Source organism: Artemia franciscana, chromosome 10 (assembly GCF_032884065.1).
Source record: "Artemia franciscana chromosome 10, ASM3288406v1, whole genome shotgun sequence".
NCBI lineage: Eukaryota > Metazoa > Arthropoda > Branchiopoda > Anostraca > Artemiidae > Artemia > Artemia franciscana.
This window is the reverse complement of record NC_088872.1, coordinates 50,126,016-50,153,498: the sequence shown is the minus strand read 5'-3', so window position 1 is coordinate 50,153,498 and position 27,483 is coordinate 50,126,016. Positions and strand designations below refer to the sequence as shown.

Genomic DNA, 27,483 nt, shown 5'->3' with positions numbered 1-27,483 from the left:
TTAAGGACGTATCTACAAGATGGGCCGTCCCTGAATTATAATTAAATGACCGATTAATAAGTACGTAGAAATAACTACACAACAACATTCCTTAAGTCAACAAAATATTTAAAAAAAAATTATCCGTCTCTGAGCCGTTAAATAATAAAGTTTAAAAAATAAATGCGTAATCAATCTAGTTTGGGATTGTTGGTAACCATTAATGTTGTTTTTGTTCTTTTTCTTATCAATTATGATTAATTCATGTGTATTTAAAGTGAATTCCCAATTGTTATTGACAGAGAGATTAATAAAAAAAAACATCTTGACAAAGCTCGTTTGCATACTAATTCCAAAGATTAACAATCTTACCTGCGATAACAATATTTAGGCCTAAGCATAAATTGTAATGGAACTGGGAGCAATTCGATTATTACCATGAAAGTTTTTGTTGCAACACTTGTCTGCCTCGCAGCAGCTGTCAGTGGTAAGCCAACATATTTATTGGATTAGAATACTTTCAATAACTGCACAAGCATTATATACATCTAAAATGGGGGAAAAGAATTAGTTTCTATGAATTTCTACAAAAACATAACATTTCTGTATTAGAAATTACTTTCCAAAGGTGACTCCTAAGCAAAAAAGCTTGTATTTCTCCAACGATTTTGTAAGACCAAACCACAATAGTAGGATTCGTTTTAATAAGAACTAAAACAATGTCATTCTTCCTCTTGTTTGATTGCTTGGACACCCTAATCCATTAATTTCTAGGTTCTTTGGCAGCAGAGATGAAGCCTAGGGTCTATAGTGTTCATAGGGATCAGTCCATGGTTCCAGCATAAGGTTAAAAAACAAGAGCTGAGAGCTCATATGGCACTTGTGACGAGAGATTGGATCCGTCCCGGTTATGGCAATCACGCATCTAGAACTTTTGCTAATTCTCGAACTCGCCAAAGTACTAGAAATCCCCCCAAATCCCCCAAAGAGGTCTGATCTGGTTCGTTTGTTTCAATCACGTATCTAGAACTTGTTCTTTCCATCAAATTACATCCCCATCTCTCCATTCTAAACGTTTTCCAATATTTCCGGTTTCCAATATATCCGTTTCCCCCCTCCACCCCCTAATGTCCCAGGATCATATCCGAATTAGAAATGGAGCATCTAAGACATGGCATCTTTCTACATATCAAGTTTCATTAAGATCCGATCACCAATTCGTGAGATAAACATACCACAATTTTCACGATTTCCCCTCCCTCCATTCCCTGAGACACCAACAAATTTTCATCGTCTAGAAAGTCCAGAAGCGCCAAACTCGCCAAAGCACTGGACCCCTCCCCCTCCCAAATCCCCAAAGTGAGGGATCCGGTCCGGTTATGTCAATCACATATCTAGGACTTGTGCTTATTCTTCCCACCAAGTTTCATCCTGAGCTCTCCAGTCTAATCGTTTTCCAAGATTTCTGGTTTCCCCCTCCAACTCCCCCTAATGTCGCAATATCTAGTCGGGATTTAAAATAAGAGCTCTGAGACACAAGGTCCTTCTAAATTCAAAATTTCATTAAGATCTGATCACCCATTCGTAAATTAAAAATACCTCTTTTTTTTATTTTTTCCAAATTAACCGTCCTTTCACTCCCCCAGATGGTGCAATCGGAAAACGGCTATTTCTAATTTAATCTGATCCGGTCTCTTAGTACCGTCCAGGATGAAAAACAATTAGGAAGAATTAGGAAGAAATGGAAAAAGATTAGAGAAAAAAAAATTTCTCCTCCGCCGAAATTTATATTTATTTTAAAACTTATTGAAATTTAAAATATTATGAGTTTGAAACTGCACTTTTAAGCTTTCATGCATTCCCTGCCATCATCCACAGAAAAATCCACTGAATCTCTTTCTCAATAGAACAATTATATACAGCTATATACAATTTTGTGAAGCCTCAAATCTATAAATCAAGCTTAATTAAGTTTAAAGATAAATTTCAGTTTTATCTTATTTTGTTATGGTAATTCATTTTGCTTGAAATTTAGATATTCTTGGGAATTAACAAAATGGAGCACGGAGTTTTGTTTTTTAAAACTAGGAAGCTAAATATAAAATTTTCAATAATTAAGCATCCATGTCAGGAAGTTTACCCAATTGCCATTTAACCCTTTTTGGTTCATTTTACTGCTTTGCACTACAAGATGGAAGATGGTGTCTCCTTGACTCCACAAGATGATGTCTCTTTGCTATACAATGACCTCTTTAAAAGGTAATTTAATTAAGGTTTTAATTTAAGTTTTCTCATTAAGATTACTCCAAGTAAAAATAATAATAAAAAAAAACAATGTATATAATTTTCATCAAGAATCTTTTTCCTCTTGCGATTTTTCCTCGTCTTTTTTTAGAAAAGGCAATTTTCTAAGGCAAGTAGTTTAGGACGTTTAATTTTAGCTTTTGGTCTTTTTAACTTTTGGACTAATTTTAACGTTTGGACATTTTTAATTTTCGGACTTATTTCAGTTTATACATGTAATAGATCTTACATATTTTGAATTGCCAGGTAATTTGCCAAAGGCAACGAGGCAATGTTGGATATTTACATGTAGTTATACAAAAATCCATTTGTCAGTGTTTCCATTACTGTTACCGTAAACTACCCTTTACTTAAAGCACGCCACAAAGAACTGTTTGAAAAGCGTAAGTGGTTTTTACACTAATAATCAAACAGTTCGTGGTAACGAACTGTAGTAAGGTGCGACCCGGCTCAATAGTAACCAAAACTCAAAAAAATGGACAACGAACAGAAATTACTTCGTATATGAAAGGGACTGCTTCCTCATCAACGCCCCGCTCTTTACGGTAAAGTTTTTTACTGTTAAAATAGAGTTGAGAGAAAGAGTCAAACTTTAGCGTAAAGAGCGACACGAGGTTGACGAGGAAGCAGCCCCTTTCATATGCGAAGTAATTGCCGTTCGTTTTAAGTTTTAATGTAGCTCCTTACTTTCAGTTAAAAAGACTTTTTTTTTATTTAATTTAAGTTCAAAACAAGCTTAGCATGTATATTTTCTCAGCTCTGCCGAGCATTGCTGTTTTGGGGGTCGGTGAGATAACAATAATAAACTATTTTTATTGTTTTGGTTGTTTTTCACCAGGTTAACGGAAGACTTTCGATATCGTTAAAATCTTTTATAGTCTACAATATTTTAAGTTATTTACTATTTCGGTTTCTTATTTTATTTAACCAGATAAGAGTCGATGGAAATACTATTGATTTCAGTCAGTTATTTTAGAAACAAATAGTTTATATTGGTGGTTGGTGAATTTGTTTATTTGATTCCTGTACAGCCTTGGCTTTCCAGTTAACGATTGTGTTAATCCAAAACGTTGCATATTGTTCAAATTAAATTATATAAGAGAGCGGAAAAAATTCTAGAATCTGGTATCAACCAGCAATAGGCCGTTAAAAGAAGGCAAGTTTTGTCTGTTCAAAATACCACAAAAATAAATAGAAAGGTACAGTCGGTAATCATCCCTCTGACAAAGAAAAGAGGGAAAAATGTATTGTGAAACAGGAAAAACAAATGAAAGACATAAAAGGAAAATGGTTATAAAAAACGGACATAAAAGAAAATGGTTGCATGTAGGGAAATAAAAAGATACCCGAAAATATATTGAACAATCTGTTGTAGGGGTTATGGCAAAATTATATTTTAACATGTTGAATTTTGAATCACAGTTTATGATAACCCCGCGAAACACTATATAAATTACTGGAGGGACTGTAATTTCCGATGAGAAATACACTTCTAGATTTCTAACAAGACAATGTTATAGAAAACACTGCTTGATTACCGTCACGGTTATACAGTTTGTACTTTCCAAAATCTTATATTCCAAACTTAAAACTGTTGTAATCAGTATCAAATGATGACTAATAAATTATCATTCTTGCCTTACAGGAGACAACTATGTCCTTCCACGCCTACCCCTTAGCTTCATGCTTCGTCGTGGAGTAAACCTTGTCCCAGAGTCAAAGATTGTTGGTGGTGATCCAGTCAACAAGGGAGACGTCCCCTGGCAAGTGTCCCTCCAGAGAGAAGGCTTCTTTGGCAGATCCCACTTCTGTGGAGGTTCTATCTTGGATGCTGACACTGTTTTGACTGCTGCTCATTGTACTGATGGGTATGTGAACTATTTTGCTTACAATGGAAAATCAGAGCTAGAATGAAGACCCAAAGGGCTGAAAATGCTGCACAGTCGCACCGTAGAAGTGTCCAGGGTATTAGTCAGGGGGAAATGAACAGCAAGCACTTTTGCTAGGGAAAATAAGATAATGCAAACGAAAACCTTCTTTTCGAAGGTTTTAAAATAGTTTTCACTGCAGTGAAAACTTTTTTTGTCTCAAAATGAACTTTTATTTGAATTGAGTAGGCAGCTAAAACCTTTGCTGCACAGGACTGACAGTTATCATAAAGTCAAACAGTTCGTGGTAACGAACTGTAAGTAAGGAGTGACCCGGCTCAATAGTAACTGAAACTCTAAAAAACCAAAATTTTGATGCCAATAGCTATATATAAAACCGGCTTATCATGCTGATTAATTTAAGAAACTTTTCCAACAAAAAAGTTTTTCAAAGAAACTAAAGAGTTCCATTAAGCCAAGAATGAGCAAAATAAAGACAAATAATCTTCCAGGCGTAAAACTACCACAAATCACTAACAATAAACAAATTAAGCTCAAAACGAAAAGAAATTTCAATAAAGAGCCGAGTCAAACTCAAAACGAGCAAAAATTAACTTGAGTAGTGCTAATAATCCCCATGCCTTCTCAAGACCAGAACACAATTTGCACTTTACCAGAAAAAAATAACATATATCCGTGGATTCTCAGTTTAACTGACGTATACTGATACTTATTACTTAAAGTTTTGATATTTTCTTATTAATGAAAGTAAGAAAACAGAAAATATTTCAAACATATTTTGTTTTCGTAAAGCGCAAATTGTGTTCTGGTCCCTTTTTTCCCCAAAATCGTCTGATCAAATTTTGGGATAGCCATTTTGTTCATCATAGTTGAAATACCCAAAAGCTATGAATTTGTATGTAACATGACCCCCACCCCTCATAGCCTCAGAGGGAAGATCTTTAAGTTATAAAATTAGCCCAATGTTTACGCATAGAATATGTGTTATTGATAAGCATGGATACATTTTAAGGTGGTAGGGGACAATTTTTCTGCTGGGGATTTTTCATGGGCAAATTTTCTATGGGGAGGAAAGTTTCCAGGGGGTCAACTTCTCAGCGGAAATCATACAATGAGCGAATTTGCAAAAATTCCTATACAAAATCCTTTTTATACGTTTTCACGTGCGGAGCTGTTAACGGTAATTGTCCTGGGTAAATTATAATCGGGACTGAATTATCCAGAAGACATTTCCATGAGGAGGTTATTTCTCCATGGAAGTGGGGCCAAATTTCCTAGGATTATTTGATAACGATCAGAAATTAAATTAACAAAAAACTAGTTTTTCAACTGAAAGTAAGGAGCAACATTAAAACATAAAACAAATGGATATTATTACGTATATGAAGGGGTTTGCCTCCTTCTCAATGCCTCACTCATTATGCTAAGGTTTGAATTTTGTACCAATTCCTTAAGAACGACTCCAGAAATACAACGGTCGTTTAATTAGAACAATAAGAAGCTTTTTTAAAAGTACTATACAAATTTAGCGTAAAGAGTGAGGTTTTGAGGGGGAGGCGAATTCCTTTATATACGTAAATATAAATATTGGTTTTAATTTTTAATGTTGCTCCTTACTTTCAGTTTTAAAAAAAACTTTTTTTTTAATAAGATAAAAAAGATAAGGAAAACGGCTTTGGACTGTACAGTCCTTAGTAATGTTGCTGATCTGCTTTTCATGGTCCTTCAGGCAGGAATTGTAGTGGAGGAGGGCTGCCATCCTATGCTTTCGCAAATCCTTCCTGTCTACCTTTCCCAGATTTCTCTAGGTACGAAATTATACCTGGGAAAACTCTGGCTGAGATTACAGTCACGTCACTCAGCCTTCTTACAAATAAAACAACTGGCACCAGTCGTTACTAACCAAAATGGTGGGGAAGTGATTGATTTTACCGACTGGCTGATCATTTACACCGACTATTATCACCATCAGTTAACATAATGCCCATTTCTAATGCGAATCTTGGGATCGCAATTCCGCCTAAAGAATCAAATAATCTGAGGAAGAAAAGCTTCTCAGTTTTTTCCCATAAGAAGCATATGAACAACAATATGGCCACTGTTGAAGAATGGAGCAATATATTAGGAGAAAATTAATAACAAGATTTAAATAAAAAAAGATCTCAGAAGTAGAAAATTAGCAAATTTAAATTAAAATACACAGATAAAACAAAGAAGAAAATAAAACTGCATACCTTCAGTTGAAAATTCAAACATCTGGGTTGGGAAGACAGCCTGGCTTTCAGTAATTCGTCGAGTTTCAGCTCGTTCGTAACGTCAGTCTGGCAGGGCATCATGACAAGATGATCCAGGTAGTTATCATCCATCGTTGTGCGTAAACGTGTCATGATCACTTTCAGTCTGCTAAAACTTCTATCCGTTGTGGCCACAATTGGTGGCGCTGTCGCAACCCAACTGACCAGACAGTCAGGAATATCGATTTGACAGTGCTAATTTCACGGAATAGTCCCTCAAACAAGATGCGATTTATCACTTTGTTGCTTTCAACCTCAGTCCTGGCCAAACAGTGGTTGAAAGCCTTTATCTCTAACATCAGCTGTGCGGGATCTAAGCTTTTTCTAGGAAATATCTTCACCAGTTCTGAAAGGTTTTTATAGCTGCCATCTAATTGACCCAGTAAACTTGGTTTGGTAGCCCCAGGATAGATGATTTGTCGTAGAGTGCATCATCCAAGCCGTTTACTAGGGCTCTAAGAACACCGCAGAGCTCCTTAGAATAGAGCAATTTCCACTCATCCAGCGGATTGGCTTCAGAAATAGCAATTGCCTCTGAATAACCAGCAGGCAAGCGTCTTGGACGGTGTTTAAGTTGGAACTTGTCATTGGCTGTTCTGCACGAGATTAAATCACTGTAGGTATTGGTATAACCGCTAGAGTTAACTACTGAGATTGAAATTATGGACATATCATATCGTTATTTTAATTTTCTTTACTTAACCGAACGAAAAATTTTGGCACTGACCGTAAATTCACGACACAAAAGACACTAGGGGTGTCAACATGAATTTTTGTTCAAACATGGTGTTAAAAGTAGGCTTTGTTTCATGTTTCTCTTTAGAAAAAAAAAATCGAAAGAAACCTTATAAAAAGATTTATTGTCCTTAGGCAAGGACACTAGGGGTGTCAACATGAATTTTTGTTCAAACATGGTGTTAAAAGTAGGCTTTGTTTCATGTATCTCTTTAGAAAAAAAAATCAAAAGAAACCTTATAAAAAGATTTATTGTCCGTAGGCAAAGGCACTAGGGATGTCAACATGAATTTTTGTTCAAACATGGTGTTAAAAGTAGGCTTTGTTTCATGTTTCTCTTAGGTAAAACTAATACATTTATCAACCTAGATTCAGACTTCATTAGATCTCATATCCGTATTTTCAGGTTCTTTAACCAAATGAAAAACTGTGGCACCAACCGTAAAATCACTGCACGAGTCAGTAAAACTGCTACATTTACCGACCGATATATTTATTTGTGTGTATTTCATGTCAGTGCCTTCATGCTCTTTATTTAACTAAATGTGGAGTTGTTATACCATCCGTAAATCACGGAAGGCGTCGGTAATACTGCCGTTTACCGACCAAGTTCGAGACTTCTGTAGATGACATGTCAGTATTTTCCTGTTTTTGTTTAACAGAACAGAAAATTTTGGAGGCGTCAGGAAATCGTACTGCTTCAGGCCATGGTTTTACCAACTCCCTTTTTTACCAAGTGGATAAAAACATCGGGGGCGTCCCTCTCCCCCAAATGTTACGACCCGAAGAGGACCCCTGACCTGACTAGAAAATCTTTGCCTAGGTTAATTTTTAGATCCTCAGTTCCCATATAATCATGCTTTTTCAGGGCAAGAAATTAGCCGAAATATAAAAATTTATTTTTATGCTTCAAAAGAGGATATTAAAGAAAAAATAGATGGTTAAAGAAACCGGAAATATGGTGTTGAAATCAGAAAATAGGGGGGAAAGCATTGACAGAATGGCGATTTTAACAAAAGTTATGCGATGAGATTTCAAACAAAAACATGAAAACAGACATTTAGTCGAGTAGAAGCATGGTAATCTAGCAAAATACTTGAATCAGCACAAGCATACCAAAAATATAGCTTCCAAAGATATGAAAGAACAATGAGAAATTACAAAAGGAAGTTTTGGTTGAGTTATGGCTGAATTACAAAAAATATTATGAAGCCAATAAAGTTAAATAAACTACTTTTTAAATTTCTTTAAAAACTAAGATACAGTCTAGTTAATCTATTTAGGTGGTTTTAAAGGCAGTTTTCCTTACTTAACATCTCAACACCGTCTACTTAAAAAAAAGCACACCTGGAAACCAGTGGCTTCAATGCACAAACATCTAGGGAGGGAAAATTTTCTCAAGTTTAGGAGTACGGGGCAATTTTCCTGCTTTTTTATTCTATGCCTGAAAAGGAATTTTTCACCGAAAATATCAAAAGAAAAAATATCTAACATACATGTGGATTGTTCACACACGGCAAATCAATTCTCCGCCCAAACAGTTTTTGAATTCTCAACCCTATGGTTGAGTGATCCATTATGTATGGCTGATGACTTTTGCATAGGTCCATTCATATAGGTGCATCTAGGGTTATGATGCCATTATGTGGTTTATTTGTTCTTAGTACTAATAATTCTAAACATCTAATATTGAATAATAATTTGCGAACGTGCTTCCATGATTTTGTTGTTTTTTTGTCTTTTTTTTTGGGGGGGGGGGCTAATGTAATTCAATGGGATAACGCAAGACAGCTATAGGAGGATATAAATAATATCGTTTATGAAAGGATGTAGTAATAAATTGCTAAATGAAAGGATATAATAATAGCCTATAATAGTATCTGTGATAAAAATAATATCTACATCATGTTCGGAATTTTGGTCACTGGGAAAAGGGCTTAACAATTGGTCCGAAGTTCTGAATTATGCTCAAGGTATTGATGACCCTCACAATGTCAAATGTAGCATTACAAAAGTCATATCATACCAATTTTAATTATCAACTGCCCCCAGATCAATTTTTTTTTCTTTTTCGATAGTTTTAGGTAAGATCTATGTATATTGATTGTCTTTTTTTCTCCCCTTTAAAATATATTTTATGTATTTGCCAGACTTAGTACGATTTTGGTAAAATTCCTGATACTGCATGTGTTTGTGCATATTAACCTTTTTGTCTATGTTTTATGGATTACTTATTTTAGCTGCACAGGTCTCTTAAACTTTGAGGCATAACCTTTTGCTTATGTTTTGGGCCTTATTCTCTTGCTAATAAATTAATTATCAAACAGTTCGTGGTAACGAACTGTAGTAAGGAGCGACCCAGCTCAATAGTAAACGAAACTCTAAAAAACAAAATTTTGATACTAAAAGATACATCAAAAGAATTGGATTTTTATGCTGATTTTAAATATATAAGTTTCATCAAATTTAGTCTTTATCATCAAAAGTTACGAGCCTGAAAAAACAAAAATCACACCATCGCATACAAAAATCACACCATCGCATTCAAAAATCACATCATCGCATTCAGCGTATCAGAAAACCCTACTGTAAAAGTTTCAAGCTCCTATCTACAAAAATGTGGAACTTCGTATTTTTTGCCAGAAGGCCGATCACGGGTGCGTGTTTATTTGTTTTTTTTTGTTGTTTTTTCCCAGGGGTCATAGTATGGACCGATTGGTCCTAGAATGTCGCAAGAGGGCTCTTTCTAACGGAAATGAAAAGTTCTAGTGCCCTTTTTAAGTGACCAAAGAAATTGGAGGGCAACTAGGCCCCCTCCCACGCTCATTTTTTCCCAAAGTCAAAGGATCAAAATTTTGAGATAGCCATTTTGTTCAACATAGTCGAAAACCATAACAACTATGTATTTTGGATGACTTACTCCCCCACAGTCCCCGGGGGAGGGGCTGCAAGTTACAAACTTTGACCAGTGTTTACATACAGTAATGGTTATTGGGAAATGTACAGACGTTTTTCAGGGGGATTATTTTGGTTTGGGAGAGTTGAGGGAAGGGGGATGTGCGGGAAGATTTTTCCTTGGAGGAATATGTCATGGGGGAAGAAAATTTCCATGAAGGGAGCGCAGGATTTTCTAGCATTATTTAAAAAGAAACAATGAGAAATAAATAAAAAAATTTATTCACCTGGAAGTAATGAGTAGCATTAAAACTTAAAACGAACATAAAATATTACGCGTGAAATAAGGTTTTCTCCTCCACAATACCTTGCTCTTTATGCTAAAGTATTTTTAATAATTTCAACTATTTATTCTACGGCCTTTGTTATTCACTGGTCATTCTTGAAGATTTGGGATAAAATTCAAGCTTTAGTGTAAAGAGCGAGGTATTGACGAGGGGGCAAACCCCTTCATATACATAATAAAAATACACAAATGTAGAAGTTCGTTACGTAAGTTATTTCGCAAGTTAGGTATGTTTATTACTAACAAAAACGTTCGTGCAAAAAACAAAAAAAATCTAGTTGAATTTTTAAGTAACTGAAAATTATAGGGCAACTAGGCCTCATCCCCTACCCTTTTTTCTATCAAAATCATCCGATCAAAACTATGAGTAAGCCATTTAGCAAAAAAAAATTACAAATTTCGTTTTAATTATTCATGTGCGGTGGGCCAAAATCAAAACATGCATTAATTCAAAAATGTTCAGAAATTAAACTGAAAAAACAAGTTTTTTTAACTGCAAGTAAGGAGCGACATTAAAACTTAAAGCGAACAAAAATTATTCATTATATGAGAGGGGTTGTCCCCTCTGTAACCCCTCGCTCTTTACGCTAAAGTTGTTTATAGTTTTAAAAAGTAGAGGTGTGAGAAAGAGTCAAACTTTAGCGTAAAGAGCGAGGTGTTGCAGAGGGGACACTCCTCTCATATACGGAATAATTTCTGTTCGTTTTAAGTTTTAATATCGCTCCAAACTTGCAGCTAAAAAAACTTGTTTTTTTATTTAATATTATGAAGAAACGGTTGTTAACAAAAATCGTATTATGGTTATGTACATAACCTTAAACTTTATCCAAGTATTAAGGGAAGAAGGACGGCTGTAATTTTAACGCTAACAGCTCATATATTCAGAAACATAATTGATTGCTGAATCTGTGCTGCAGGTAGGCTACTTCTACAACCATAAATTCTAGTGTATTCGGTTTCTCAGCTGGAAAAGTTTTACTAATGTCAAATATATAAAAAAAGAAAAATATTTTGTTTTTCTTTTCAAGGTGGCAGTGATGATACGGCAGTTTCAATTTCTGAAAAGAATGACGAGGAGCTGGAGGCAAAACTGAATACTACATTTTCTAATGTTCTTGATTGATGTTCTTCAAATTTTATTGCTTTGAATGTATCAAAAACTAATTTCATAATTTACGGCAGAAAGTCAAATATCTGCCCTCGTATTACCCGAGTTACTTCTTCAAAGTATCTATTATCAATATCTCGTGTGAAAATGATAAAGTACCTTGGACTTGTGATTGACGAAAGCTTATCTTTTAAAACACACATTCAAAATCTACGATTAAAGATTCAAGGTATGTTGGTTTAATGCGAAGGTTGAAGCTTTGTTTGCCCTACTCTGCTTTACGAAGTATTTATTTTGCTCTGATTCAGACTAATATTAATTATTGTTCTCTAGTATATTTATCTACATTTAAAAGCCATATTAAACCAATACAGATTTTACAAAATAAAGCCCTAAGAATCCTTAAACTTTTTATTCCATCACCTATTGAACTTCCAAATAAGTCTTCTACTGCATCTTTATATGCTTATCTAGATATACTTCCAGTCTCTCAACAATTTGCTTTTGGAGCAATTCTTTTCAAAATCAATTATGACATTAAGAAATTACCGCCATATTACCTCCATCAAAGTTTGTTCTCCCAATCACAAGATTTACATAATTATAACACTCGACAAAAAAGGATATCTACATTGACAAGTATAATACTGAGAGATCTAAATTCGCTCCGTTTGTGTCAATAGCTCGGTGCTGGGATGCTCACAAGACTCTTATTGATAATTTTTCCTCTATCCATTTAATAAAGAGGAAACTTAAATTTCATTTAGTTCAGGATTATTTTTAATTAAGTATGTTTTTAGTAAGACAAAGTTTTTGTATGATTCGCTGCTCTGGGTGATTATGGGCCTCTCAGCTATCTTCCAGTATTAATTTATATTTAATAATATGGACATTTTTAATTTCTTCAATAGTATTGAATGATCCTGGGCTAGCTGCTACTTTCATATTATTGTTGTGTTATTGTATCTTTGCCGTCATGTTTATCTTTGTATTGTAGTGTGTTATTATTTTATCTTTGTCTAGGCCTAGTTTTTCGAGCTTGTCTCCCCATGGGCCTATGTCATTTATATATATATGTATGTGCGATTAATAAATAAATGAACTTGAACTTGAAACTAGAGTTGCATTAAAAAAAATAAATAAATATTTACATAAGAATTGGGCAATGAATGAAGAAAATTTGCTTGAATTACATGGGAGGAAGTTGAATGGGGATTGAGTTCAACGGGGGGTGAATTAAATTACGCTCAAGTTAAATGTTGGCTTCACTAACTGGAGATTGTGTTAAAAGCGGGATGAATTTAACTAGGGTTGATTTGAGTGCGGCTGAGCTAAATGAAGGTTCAATTCCATAGTGGCTCAAATCCTTGATAACAACAGTTCATTTAATTAAAATCGACGATTTCTAGGCTATTTTTCTAATAGCAAATGGGAATTTTTTTTCCATTAAACACTGATTCTATCTAAATAGGACCACACAGATTATTCTTAGGGTTACTTATTTTAGGTGCATCGGTCCCCAGAGCTTGAGTCCTAACTTTTTCCTTTAATTTTCTAGCCAAATTCCATCCGGAATCACAGTTGTTGCTGGTGACCATGTCCTTAGCACCACAGATGGTGATGAGCAGGTTGTTGGTGTTGCATCAATCAGCGAACATCCAGAGTACAACTCCCGCACATTCTACAATGATATCTGTGTTTTGAAGCTTTTAACCAGTATCCTTATCGGTGGTAATGTACAGCCCGTTGGCCTTCCCTTCCCTAATGCTGAAGTTGATGAGGGCGTCATGGCTACTGTGTCTGGCTGGGGTACTACATCTGTAAGTTTTAATAATGTTGTACTTAGGAACTTTAATGCGAAAGCATATTAATTACATTATTTATTTTTAATCTGATTAGAATTGTCAAGTAATTCATCATCATACAGATTTTAAACTTCTTCTTTATTTAGCATGTTTCTTTTTTTGGAAAATAGCTTGTTGAAATTTTATTAATTAATCTTGAAACCCACAGTTTTTTAAGAATTTTATATGGTAAGTAACAAATCATTCAGCTATGATAAATTTTTTGCTGTAAAAATGATTAAAAGAAAAAAGAGAAAAATTTCATACCTACAAATTTGTATTCAATCGTATTCATTATCTCCGTCGGGATAACATTATTTGCTATAAGTGCGACAATAGTCAAAGTGCCCCCATGTTCTGTTCTGGGCAGTTTTATTGAACGGGCAAGATAGATCAATGACGCTCCAATTTTCTTAGCCTTTCTAACCTTCTTTGTGATTATAATAGTAGGGCTTTGATTTATCTTATTACATCAGCCTTTGGGATTGACTTTATATATTCTAATTAAAGTTAAATTATTGTAGGTTAACATAGTTCCACGTCCACAATTAAGGTCAAACTAGGGGAGAGGTGGTTTTAATGTGAATTTCTTTTTCGTACTGTATTAGGTTAATAATTCTAGATTACCAATTCCGTTTCCACCATTTAAGTCTGACCAGAGTAAAGGTAGTTTCAATATAAATTTATTTTAATACTCTATTTGAAAAGATTTTAGAAGTATTTTCAAGGGAGGAATCGTCTATTGAGGGGGTTTTCCAGGTGGAAAAAAATTTCCAAGGAGGAACTGAGGGATTCTCCAGCATTATTTAAAAAATTCTGAAACTAAATTTTAAAAATATGTTTTTAATTGAATGTCAGCGCCGAAATTAACATAATTAAAACATAAATCCATACTCTACCTTTCACTCTTTACACTTAATTTTCTAATGTTATAAATGTATTTCTTGTTTCAGTAAACGTGTTGCAAGAGGGGGGGGGGCAAAAACCTCATTTTTATGATGTTTTATATTCGGTTAAGCCGATTGAGGTATCACAGCAGCGCAATAGCGCTCCCTCAGTTAAGAACGATGTTGGCGAAACGTATTATTTATTTATTTATAGGTCTTGTGGTGTCAGAGCAGGGTACTTTATATAGAAGGAGTTATCATAAAGACTTCGAAAGGGGCACACTCGAATTAAAATTGAAACTTGTGCCGCCCTTTAAGGGTAAAAAATATTGAAGGGCAACCAGACCCCCCCCCTCCTCAATTTTCCAAACACATACAGTCAAAATTTTGGGATATCCATGTTGTTCAAAGTAGTTGAAAAACCAGTGATTATGTCTTTGAGGATGGCTACCCCCCACAGCCCTCAGGGAAAGGTCTATCAGCTATACTAGTTGTCCCGATTAAAATATAAGGTTTTTATGGAAGGGGTGGACATATAAACTTCAGAGGGGGTGAATCATAATGTGGAAGTTCTAGCGCCCTTTTCAATAGTCAAAAAGTGATCGGAGAGCAGCTAGCTCCTTCCCCGTCCTCTTTCCCCCAAAATGTATCTGATAGAAACTTTGTGATTGACATTTTGCTCAAAATAATCTAGAGTTCGTCTAACAAGGCCTTCTGGGTTTAAATAGCCCCTCAGGACCTCGAGGCCAGGACTTTCAGCTATGCCCCTTGGATATGTAAGATTTTTATTGAAAGGTAGTAGTACAAACGTTAAAGGAGGCTCATTTGATTGAAAATTGAAAGCTATAGTTCAATTTTAAGAGTCACAAGTAATGGAGGAGACCTCCCCTCCCCCTCACTACCTCGCTTTTCGTCAAACGCATCTAATTGAAATTGTGATATAGTCATTTTGTAAAAAATAGTCCAAAGAACAGAAAACAATGCCTCCAAAGTTGAAAAAATACAGAGCCTAGGGGCAAGGGCTGTGTGGTATGTCCCCGGAGGTATATAAGGTTCTGTTGGAATGAGTGGTCGTATAAACTTCGGCTAGGCCTCGTGTGGCTGAGAAAAATTGGAATCCCTACTGCCCTTTTAAGTGTCAAAAGTTATTGGGTGGGAAAAAACATGGAGGGAAGTGAACGTTACCGTTTGTTGAAAATCAAGAGATTAAAACGTCTGAAAAAAGAGTCTTTACCATACAGATTTTCTGAGGGTATTCTGCTACGGGCATATTTTTGTAGCAGACATATTTCACAAAACAAGCAGAAATATCGGCTACAGGCAAACACGCAAAAGGACTAAGAATCTGTTTTCGGTAGTGAGATGCCGTGAAAATATTTTCATTCATGCCCAATCAAGAAAAGCCAAAAGAAGTCAAAACCTTTGGGGATTTAGTTACATAAATAAATTTTCGCAACTAAGTTATTGCTGCTAACAAATCACGCCAGTGCTAATCTGCCTAAGGTCACAACAGCTATGCAAACTTCTGCACATTAAATTATTCAACACTTCGCTGTTTACCTCCTCCCCACTTTGTACTTCCTATTTTCTTCGAATTCAAGTACCTGGGCTTTATTTGGCCCAAAATGGGTGGCCAAAAACAAAAATCTCGGATCCCTCATCCTTCATCTATTTAAGTCAACTTAACTTTTTTCATTATATCACTAGAAGTTGGGATAGCAACCATCTTTCTTGTCGGATATTTGGTCAGCCAACTACCCTTAGACAATTCCTTTCGAAATATTTATTAAATCTCCCTCACTTCTTCAAGTCGCCGAGTTTTTAAAGCAATGCTTAACGACTGTCATGACCACCACCTATGATGTTTTAATCCTAGTTCAAATAATTACCTTCGTATCTATCCAAACTTTCTTAGACTTTGGAAAAAAAATTCATCTTTAATTTATCCACCATATTTACTAATATTATTGTATATATTATACGAAGCCGGTGACTTCGCTGGTAAGCGAAGCCACCAGCTTGATTGCTTTTATTGTTAGATGGGATTACCTCTCCAGCCCCACTTATTCCTAGTCTAAGTAACATTGTTAACCCGACATTAATTTCTAAGCCCGTTTTTCTCCATGAAACCTCAAAATCACCAACAATTCATTCCTTCCACTACCAATTTTACCTAAGACATCCAAATCCTCTGTATAATTTAGGTCTAGGACAATTCTAACCTCTAATTTTATATAATGTGTGTTTCTAGTCTTGTCATGTTCATTAGGAAAAATTCATTCAAACTAGCTGATAAAAAGAGGAAAGGACATAATCCTATGCAACTTCCGATTCTACATCAAATGAACAACTAACCTTACTTCTTACCTTAAATGCCGCTCAATCCTAAATTAATCATTGAAAAGTGTCTGAGTCGTCAAACTTCTTTAGCCCTAAGCTTTATAGATTATGAGCAAGCGTTTGATTTAACTGATAGAAGAGCTTTAGCGAAGGTCTTATCCTTGTATGACATACCTGAAAAAAGCATTACGGTAATCAGTGTCATGTACGAGAATAACAATGCTGCGGTTAAGGTAGGAATTAGGGTTAGGAGCTGGTTTCGTATTAAATAAGAAGTTAAGCAAGGGTGTGTTCTATGTCCATTTACATGGGTTGTTTTGAAGGACTTCGTCTTAAGGAGCACAGGAAATGTAATGGGAGAACATGGAATCAAGTAAGGAAGTAAAAATTGCCGGGACTTGGATTATGCTGATTATTAGACTATGCGTCATAGATAAAAGTTTGAGCAAAATGAATAAACTTTTAGAGATTTTGCGAGTTCAAGGTGCTAGAATATTTTTAAAACTGTCGATCAGGGCTGTATTTTATCCCCGTCTATATGGGCCATTTTAATGGACTTCATCTTAAGGAGCACAGGAAATGTGATTAGAAAATGCGGAATAAAATGGAAAAGTAGAACTTTTCTGGACTTAGATTATGCTGATGATTTAGGTATTCTAGATGAAAATGTACTATTGTTTTAACTGAAAGTAAGGAGTGACATTAAAACTTAAAACGAACAGAAATTATTTCGTATATGAAAGAAGCTCTCCCTTCCTCAATGCCCCGCTCTTTACGCTAAAGTTTTTTATTGTGTTATAGAGGAGAGTTGTGCGAAAGAGTCAAACTTTAGCTTAAAAGAGCAGTGTATTAAGGAGAAGTCTTTTATTTAATTATTGTTTTTTTTTTAATAATACTGGAAAATACAGTGCTCCTTTATTGAATTTCTCTTCTTCCTTGATTAAATAAAAAAAACAAGTTTTTTTTAACTGAAATTAAGGAGCGACATTAAAACTTAAAACGCACAGAAATTACTTCGTATATGAAAGAGGCTGCTTCCTCATCAACGCCCCGCTCTTTACGCTAAAGTTTGACTCTTTCTCTCAATTCTTCTTTTTAAAACAGTAAAAAACTTTAGCGTAAAGAGCGGAGCAGATGAGGAAGCAGCCTCTTTCATATACGAAGTAATTTCCGTGCGTTTTAAGTTTTAATGTCGCTCCTTACTTTCAGTTAAAAAAACTTGTTTTTTTTTATTTAATTTCTGAACGTTTTTGAATCAATGCATGTTTTGGTTTTGGCTCTCCGCAGAGGAATAATCAAAACGAAATTTGCATATTTTTTTTTTTTTTTTTGGCTCAATGGCTTTCTCATAATTTTGATCGAATGATTTTGAGAAAAAAAGAGCGGGGGACGAAGCCTAGTTGCCCCCCCGATTTTTTGGTTAATTAAAAAGGCAACTAGAACTTTTAATTTTTTACGAATCTTTTTATTGGTAAAAGATTTACGTAACTTATAAATTAGCTTACGTAAAGAACTTTTGTATTCTCATGTTTTTATTACATATAGGAGGGGATTCGCCCCATTGTCAGTACCTCGCTCTTTACACTAAAGCTTAAATTTTATCCCAATTCATTAAAAATGACCCCCTGAATCAAAAAAGCCGTAGAATAAGTAGTTGAAATTGCTGAAAATACTTTAGCGTAAAGAGCGAGGTATTAGAAGGAGGTAAGCCCCTCATATGGGTAATAATTTCTGTTTGTTTTAAGTTTTATTGCTGTTCCTTACTTCCAGCTGAAAAAGCTTTTTCACTTTTATTTTTTAATTGTTTTTTTTAAATAATGCTAGTAAATCCTGCTCTCCCTTCATGGAAATTTTCTTCTCCCATTACAAATTCTCGAAGGAAAGTTCTCCCAGCATATCCCCCTCTTCTCAACCCCTCCCCCAAACCAAAAAAATCCTCCTGAAAACGCCTGTATACTTCCCAATAACCATTACTATATGTAAGCACAGGTCAAAGTTTGTAACTTGTTGCCCCTCCCACGGGGACTGTGGGGGAGTAAGTCGTCCCCAAAGACATAGTTATAAGGTTTTTCGACTACGCTGAATAAAATGGCTATCTCGGAATTTTGATTCGTTGACTTTGGGAAAATAATTAGCGTGGGAGGGGGCCTAGGAGCCCCCCAATTTTTTTGGTCACTTAAAAACGGCACTAGAACTTTTCATTTCCGTTAGAATGAGCCCTCTTGCAACATTCTAGGACAACTGGGTCGATACGATCACCCCTGGGAAAAAAAACAAAAAAACAAATAAACACGCATCCGTGATCTGCCTTCTGGCAAAAAAATGCAAAATTCCACATTTTTGTAGATAGGAGCTCGAAACTTCTACAGTAGGGTTCTCTGATACGCTGAATCTGATGGTGTGATTTTCGTTAAGATTCTATGACTTTTAGGGGGCGTTTCCCCCTATTTTCTAAAATAACGCAAATTTTCTCAGGCTCGTAACTTTTGATGGGTAAGACTAAACTTGATGAAACTTATATATTTAAAACCAGCATTAAAATGCAATTCTTTTGATGTAGCTATTGGTATCGAAATTTATTTTTTAGAGTTTTGGTTACTATTGAGCCGGGTCGCTCCCTAATACAGTTCGTTACCACAAACTGTTTGATAAATTCCTCCATGAAAAGAACATCCCACGTATTCTCCTCCCCCTCCAACCCCCCACCACTAGAAAAAATTCTCCCTGGAAACGTCTGTATACTTCCCAATAATGATTACTATATGTAAACAATGGACAAATTTCATAACTTGCAGCCCTTCCCCCAGTGACTGTGGGGGATTAAGTCGTCCTCAAAGACATAGTTGTTAGATGTTTTGACTATACTGAACAAACTGGTTATCTCAAAATTATAATCCGGTGACTTTGCGAAAAAATGAGAGTGGGATGGGGCCTAGTTGCCCTCCAATGTTTGGGTCACTAAAAAGGGCACTAGAACTTTTAATTTTCGCTAGAATGAGCCCTCTCGTGAAATTCTATGACCACTGGGTTACGATCACTCCTGAAAAAGAAAAAACTAAAAACTTAAATAAGCATCCGTGATGTTTCTTCTGGCAAAAAGTACAAAATTCCACATTTTTACATATAGGCGGTTGAAACCTCTCAGTAGGGCTCTCTTATACGCCGAATCTGATAGTATGAATTTCCTTAAGATTCTATGACTTTTAAGGAGTGTTTTTCTCTTTTTTTGAAATAAGACATATTTTCTTAGGCTCATAAGTTTTGATGGGTAAGATCAAACTTGATGAAACTTATATATTTAACATCAGCATACAAATCTGATTCTTTTGATGCATCTATCGGCATCAAAATTCCATTTTTTTTAGAGTTTTGGCTACTAATGAGCCGGGTAACTCCTTGCTACAGTTCTTTACTAGGAAACGTTTGATTTTCAAGCCTATTCTAGCACCTTGAATTCGCAAAACCTCTAAAAAGCTTTTTCATTTTGTTCACACTTTCATCTAGGATGCTTAAATCATCAGCATAACCTATTCCAGGAGATTTTTTCTTCCCAATTTGATTCCGTTGCCTCCCATTGCTTTTCCTGTGCGTCTTAAGATAAAATCCATCAAAATGATGCAGATAAACGGGGATAGAACACAACCCTGCTTAACTCCTGATATAATATGAAACCAGCTGCGAACCTCATTTTCTACCTTAATCGCCGCAGTGTTAATCTCGTACAAAGCACTAATCAGTTTAATGTATTTTTCAGGTATACCATACAAGGATAAGACCTTTGCTAACGCCCTTCTAAGGGCTATAGCCTTTATATCAATAGCAGCGAATGCTTGCTCATAATCTATAAAACTGAGAACCAAAGGTGTTTGATAACTCAGGCACTTCTCAATTATTAGCCTAAGAGTGAAAATTTGGTCGACACATACTCTGTTTTCCAAGACCGAACTGTTCTTCTCTTAAAACTTTATCTACAGCATCTCTTGGTCTAAAAAGTATCATATTACTGAGTAATTTATTACTTTCAGAGATCCGACTAATGCCTCAATAATTACGACAATCACTCTTATCACCTCTCTTATACAGTGATTTAATTAAGGTTTTCCTAAATTCGCTAGGTACTTCCCCTTTTTCAGAAATTATATTCATAATCTCCAGTAGCTTATTTCTAACCTCAGAGCTCCCCTATTTAAGAAACTCATTTACCACACTATCAGTACCTGGAGCCTTATTCTTTTTTGATCCTTTTAGTACTGTCGCTAATTCTTCCTCATAAGACAAATCTTCCTTCACATTTTAGGTATCACAAAGAAAAACTTTTCCTGCACATATCCTCACACATCTTTTCCTGCAACTCTATCTCGGTTTAGCATATTCTCAATATTCTGCCCATCTCTCTTTAACTCTTTCCTTATGACTAATTGTGGCCTTGTTCTTATCTTTAAATGGGACAGGTTCAGATTGACTACTCCCTCTCAATCTAATAACTTACTAGAACATTATTTTACTATTATGCCGTTTAGCTGCATCTTCCAAATCCTTGGCAATTATATCCACGCCCTCCACTTCACACCTCCTTAGTTCATACTTTAATTCTCAAATGAAATATGAATGCTTTGCTCATATTTTCATCTATAAATGCTTCGATGAAAATATGAACAAAACGAATCAGTTTATTGAGGTTTTGGGAGTTCAGGGTGCTAGAATAGGTTTAAAAATTTATGGAAAAAAGATAAAGTTACGAGGTCTAGGAATAAGTGGAAAAGTTGAAGTTGGTTAACGAAAAATCGATCAAGTGGACAGCTTCAATTACCTTGGTAGTATCAAACAGTTGGTAATGAACTCTAAGTAATGAGCGACCTGGCTCAATAGCAGCCTAAACTCTAAAAAACGGAATTTTTGTACCAATAAATAAATCAAAAGAATCGAATTTTTATGCGGATTTCAAAACATACAAGTTTCATCAAGTTTAGTCTTAACTATATTATTATTTTCAATTGAATAATAATTTATGTGGCCAACTCCTCCATAAAAACGTTATATGCTCTCGGGGCATAGCTTACAACACTTCCCCCAGGGTTCTTGGGGAATGTGAAATCCCTGTAGTTTTGTCATATGATCTTTGGTCTATTTTGAACAAAATGGCTATAAAGAAAATTTAGTCGGATGAATTTGGAGAAAAGAGGGTTGGGTGGGGGGGGTAGTTGTCATTGGATCAATTGACTCTCAAAACTGGAATTATAACTTTCAATTTATAATCATTTGAGTCCCCTCCGAAGTTTATGCGAACACCTCTTCCATAACAGACCCTATATGTCCACAGGGCATAAGTTACAACCCTTCCCCCAGGATCAGGGGGAGAGGGGTATTTTGACTCCAAAGTTTTGTTATCTGATCGTTGGATTGTTTCAAACTAATTGCCTATCTCAAAATTTTAAGCAGGTTCACTTCGGGAAAATAGGTTGTGTGTATAAGAATAAAAATAATTAAAAAACAAGTTCTTTCAACTGAAAGCGAGGAACAACATTAAAACTTAAAACAAACAGAAATTGTCACAGATATGAGAGGTTCCCCCCAATTCAATACACGCTCTTTACGATAAAGTTTTTTTTTCACTTTCAAAAGAGCTTTTTATTCTAGTTAAAGGGCATTTGTGATTCAGGGATCATTCTTAAGAATTGGAAGAGAATTTGAAATTTAGCTTACAGAGCGAGGCATTGGCGCGGGGGTGAACCCCCTCCCCATTTATGTAATAATTTCTGTTCGTTTTCAGTTTTATTGTTGCTCCTTACTTACAGTTGAAAGAACTTTTTTTAATTTAATTACTAGTAAAGAAAGTGAGTAAAAGTAGAATATCTAAGGCCCAAGGTGTTTTATACAGTTTGAAAAAGTTTGCAAGAATAGGAAATTAAGTCTACAAACCAATAATAAATTATTAGAAGCTAAAACGTGATAACAGTGGCCAGTGGTCAAACACGGTTCTAAAGCATGGGCACTCCGAAAAACAGAGGAAGATCTACTAGACGTTTTTGATAGAAACTGCCTATGGCTGGATTAGGGAGCCCGACTGATTGACCGTATTTCAAACAATAGACTCTACGAAAACTGTGTTTGAATTCCAATTTCTAGGGCTAGAATGAGAGAAAGGTTGAGGTGGCTAGGGCATGTTCTGCATATGAAGGATGAAAGATTGCCGAAGATTGTCATTTTAGGTCAACCGTCTAGGGCCAAACGGAAAGCAGGAGCTTATTCCAATTGAACGGCTCTTGCGTTTCAGGAGTTATTCTTAGATAATAAGAACAAAAATTCAGACCTATGGGAAAGAGTGAAAAATTGAAGAAGGGGTAATTCACCTAATATACTTAATAATTTCGGTTCGTTTTAAGTTTTGATAGTGCTCCTTACTTACAGCTGAAAATGCTTGCTTTTTTAGTGTAGTTTTTGGTCATTTTTCAAATAATGTCGGTAAATCTGGCTCACCCTCCATGAATACTTCCCTCTCATCAAGCAAAATGCCTCCGTGAATAGTTCCTCTCACATAAAATATAGCTCCTCCCCCTGCCTTACCCAGTGGGTGATTCCATCCTCACTAAATTCACCCGCTAAATTCCTCACCTTACTAAATTCTCGGTAGAATCTCTTACGGGTTATTCAGCCTGAAAAATTATCCTTAGCATACTTTCATTTGAAAAAGACTTTAATTTCTAATCTTTTTTCTTATCACTTACGACATTCCCCTTCTGTCGAAATTTTTCCTGGAAATGCAAACCCTCTTAAAATTTCTCTCGGACAATTTCTCCACAAAATTTCTACATGCAAAATTGAGTTGGCAAAGCGAACGTAAGACAAATAACAAGAATTTCATATATAAATTCTGTCAAAGCCCCCAGGGTAAAATTTCCCTTTAAGAGTTCACCCCGGAAATTTTCTTTCCCACAACAATAGCATGCTTCTACAAATATCCCATGGTTTCTAATTTAAAATATAAATTAAATGGACAATCTATAAACTACACTTGAAAGTTACATACTTCTCAACCTAACAAATCAAAAATGGAACACCTTCAGTGCCCCCTAGTTATATGTAATTTTAATTTTATCCATAAGTAATAAACCTAGATAATGAATTGCATTTGAAAAGGCCATTGAATATTGATATTCAAACCATTTGAGTTTCACAGGCTGGTGGCTCCCTTTCCGATGTTCTGCTAGCTGTTAATGTACCTGTCATTTCTGATGCTGATTGCCGTGGAGCTTACGGGGAAACCGATGTCGCTGATAGTATGATCTGTGCCGGTGATCTTGCTAATGGCGGAATTGACTCCTGTCAGGTATATAGTCTCTTTCTCCATCCCTTTTTATGGCATTTTTGCATAGTGTGCTTCTTCTTTGTCGGTAATTGATTTTTATAATTGTAAATAGCTCATTACATACAAAAAAAATCGCTAAAAAATATTTTACAAACATTACCAAAGACTTGAAATGTCACTCGTCAAGGCTTGCATGGGACAAAGGTTTCTATATATTTTTGTGTTAGCTGACAGAGCACACGGGGGGGGTGTCCTTCCTTACCAGCCATATTTAGCAACTCTAAACAACACTAATAATTAACAGTCTAAGATACGGAAGTTTCAATTTGTTCTAATAATGACTGTTGTAATAATGACCAATTTTATACTAATAATGACTTGTTTTAGAACTTTAATTTCTAAGTTAGTTTACGAAATAGATCCTTAAATGATTGTCACAATGGGCAATAATTGATAGTTTCTTCATTTTCAATGATATTTTACTGGCATTGCTGCATAGTTGCATTACTGTCACTGCTATATTGACAAATTTTAATAACGAATAAGTTGGATCACGACTTTTTCAAGACTGTTGATAGCTTTAAGTTGGCAGGTAACTTTGAGTTTTACTTCTTCTTTATTCAGTTGAAATTACAACCAATGTGCAAAAAACTAAAGGTGGCGTTGCCAAGGTGTCATTGAGATATTTATCGCAAGGAAATTGTATTATATTTCCCCCTTTACCCACACGCGCGGATAGCAAGCCCTATGTATTGGCTTAATTAATTTTCTCCTGTCTTCTTTTGTTCCTAAAGTTTTACTTTTCCCAAATATGTTATTCTCCTTTTCTCACCTAATTTATATTTTTGTATCTAAATTTTTAATGCCTAATCCTTATATCGTTATTAAAAATATCCTTGTAAAAACGTGTCCATCCGAAAATAACTGGAACATATGCATCAATTTTTTTGCTCTTTAAAATTTATGCTTTGTAGCGAAGGTGCTTTCAAAGCTCTAACCAGGCAGTTTAATTTTTTTGTACGTCTCCACCAAAATTAAAGCATGCTTTTTTTTAGGGTGATTCTGGCGGACCACTCTACATGGGATCTACTATTATTGGTATTGTCTCTTGGGGATATGGATGTGCATATGCAGGATACCCAGGCGTGTATACTCAAGTGTCATATTACGTTTCTTTCATCAAATCTGTTTGAATAACCTTTCATGAAAAATTAATAAATTTGAGATTATATTTTGGAATCTATGATTAGCTATTAGTTTTAATGTAAGGTAAGGTGACGAAAAATGAAAAAGTTCAACTTCATACTGATGAAAAGAATCGTTGCTTAAGAAGACATTAAATTTATCGTTTTAATATTCTTCGTCTTCTCTGTTGATGACATCCAGTTGCATATTAGTCTTCAGGCTTATAAAAACTTAGTCCATTATAAACTGTTTCACGAATCACTAACGTACTTTCTAACTAATTAAAACTACAAATAAGGCTACAAGCAATTATGACTACTTGCAATTGTAACTGTGACTACTTGTTACAGCCATAACTCCTACTACTACTACCGCTACTGCTACTACTGCTGCTGCTGCTATTACTGCTGTTATTTTTATTATTGGATTATTTTAAAAGAATCTAACTGCATCTAGGCTGTCAAAATGACAGAGATGTAATATTTCAGGAAAGAAATGCGACCTGAAGTTTAAATCTGTCAAAATGATAGAAAGGACGATGTTTGGTCTAGAATGCGCTTTTTTTTTATTTTTTTTTTGTGTGTGTGTTCTAAGAAGAAGGCTTATTGAGAATCGTCGGCTCCAACTTTGAATTGTTGGATATGATATTTTTGGCCACGGAAAATTTAGGTATTGCCGGGTGACATAATTTTTATGAGAGTCTCGGCTCCGAAATTGTCATTTTTGGCTTGAAATAGTGGAACATGTGGTCCATAAGAAAACAAGGTGGTAATAGTAGCAACCACAGTTATTAATTTACGCAATCTCTGTAAGACTTAGCGCATTCTTTGGTGCTTTTTGTCCACCATTTTATCAACTGCAGGGCTATATTGGCACAACAATATTGACCTATATCAGCTAATAGTAAAAGTAAATCACAATGTTGCGATGTTTTCTTATCTTCGTTTTCCTTGTAGGAATACCTTTAATAATCTGTGTTTCGTTCCTTCGTCTCCTATTAGTATAGGCTAAACAGCAGTTGTTCAATTTGTATGTCGTTGATTTTTGTCACATAAGTTAGTAAAATTGTATCTATTTTAAATAGGCACTGTTGATGCCCTTGCCCTTTATTATCAGATAAATTTCAGATAGATATTTTTTCCTAAGACTAGATTTTTCTATAAGTTAGTTTTTATGTGCACTTTAAATTCTCCCGTAGAGGTAAGTCTATTTTCAATAGCAGTTGAAATTCAGTAATTTCGCAAGAAGAAATATATTGGCTTCACATTCATATTCTTTGTTATTCATTGCATGGGCTAACGGAATCCTGAACCTGTGATTCATAATTTATGGAACCTTTAATATTGATATGCGGTTCCATTTCGTTGATTAACTAGTGTATGCAGTGTTTGCTAAGGAAGCCAGTTAGCCTCTATTGCACACACATGTTCTTTAGTCAGTTAATATTTAGAATTCATCTTTAGTGTTCTTCTCAGGAGCTCCGTAGCCGTGTCGGGGCCTGGTGGGGAAGCCACCAAGATCCCGCTTATAGCTTGGGCCAAATAATCCCTGAAAAACAGTTGCCTTCTATACCCACCCTAGTGTTGGTAGGTCAGTGATGGACATCAGCGATGGAAACCTGTGGAGCTCTGCAACGTTCCAGAGTAGATACACTATAAGAACAGTGGTAATGAGCTGAATCTGTTTTTTCTATAGATTCAGTCTATTTTCAACCTATAAAAATGTGTGTGTGTGTGTGTGTGTGTGTGTGTGTGGCGTTCCGCAAAAAGGGTGTAAGCCCACTTTTTTTTCTAAAAATGAGCGAAGCATATGGTTCTAAAGGGCTCCAATATTTTCTTCTTTTTTTTTCCAGAGTCACTTCATATGGAAGAAAGAATCAAATAAAATTTTGAGGGGACTCAATCGATTCGAAAGTGAAAGTTCTAGTGCCTTTTTTGAGAGTCAAGTGTGATCGGAAGCAAGTAGCCCCCCCCCACGCCCATTTTCCTCAAATATATCAGATAAAAATTTTGAGATGACGATTTTGTTTAAAAAAGTTCCAAGTTCATTGAAGGAAAATTTTGGTGTCGATACAGCCCCCCACGGCATGGAGGCAAGTGTTGTAAGTTATGTTCTAGGGTCATATATGGTTTTTATGGAAGTGATGCTCGTGTAAACTTCAGAAAAGGCTCATTTGATTGAAAATTGAAAGTTCTAATTCACATCTTAAGAGTCAAAAGACAACGGAGGGCAACTAACCCCCATATCTTTTTTTCCACAAACGCATCAGATAAAAATTGTGAGATAGCCACTCTGTTATAAAACAAAACTCTGGTGTCTAAACGACCCCCTAGGGTCCGAAACATGCGTTATAAGTTATGCCCTGAGGGCA

General features: G+C 35.4%; 1 protein-coding gene across 1 annotated transcript; it reads left to right on the top strand.

Moving 5' to 3' along the window:
* The first annotated feature begins 325 nt into the window (after window positions 1-325).
* LOC136032320 (trypsin-1-like) lies at window positions 326-25,158 on the top strand. The gene is made up of 5 exons (XM_065712622.1): window positions 326-466; window positions 3,929-4,151; window positions 13,109-13,370; window positions 23,799-23,948; window positions 24,983-25,158. The coding sequence occupies exons 1-5, from the start codon at window positions 418-420 to the stop codon at window positions 25,118-25,120; spliced, it is 822 nt and encodes a 273-aa protein (XP_065568694.1). The 5' UTR covers window positions 326-417; the 3' UTR covers window positions 25,121-25,158.
* Window positions 25,159-27,483: the final 2,325 nt, after the last annotated feature.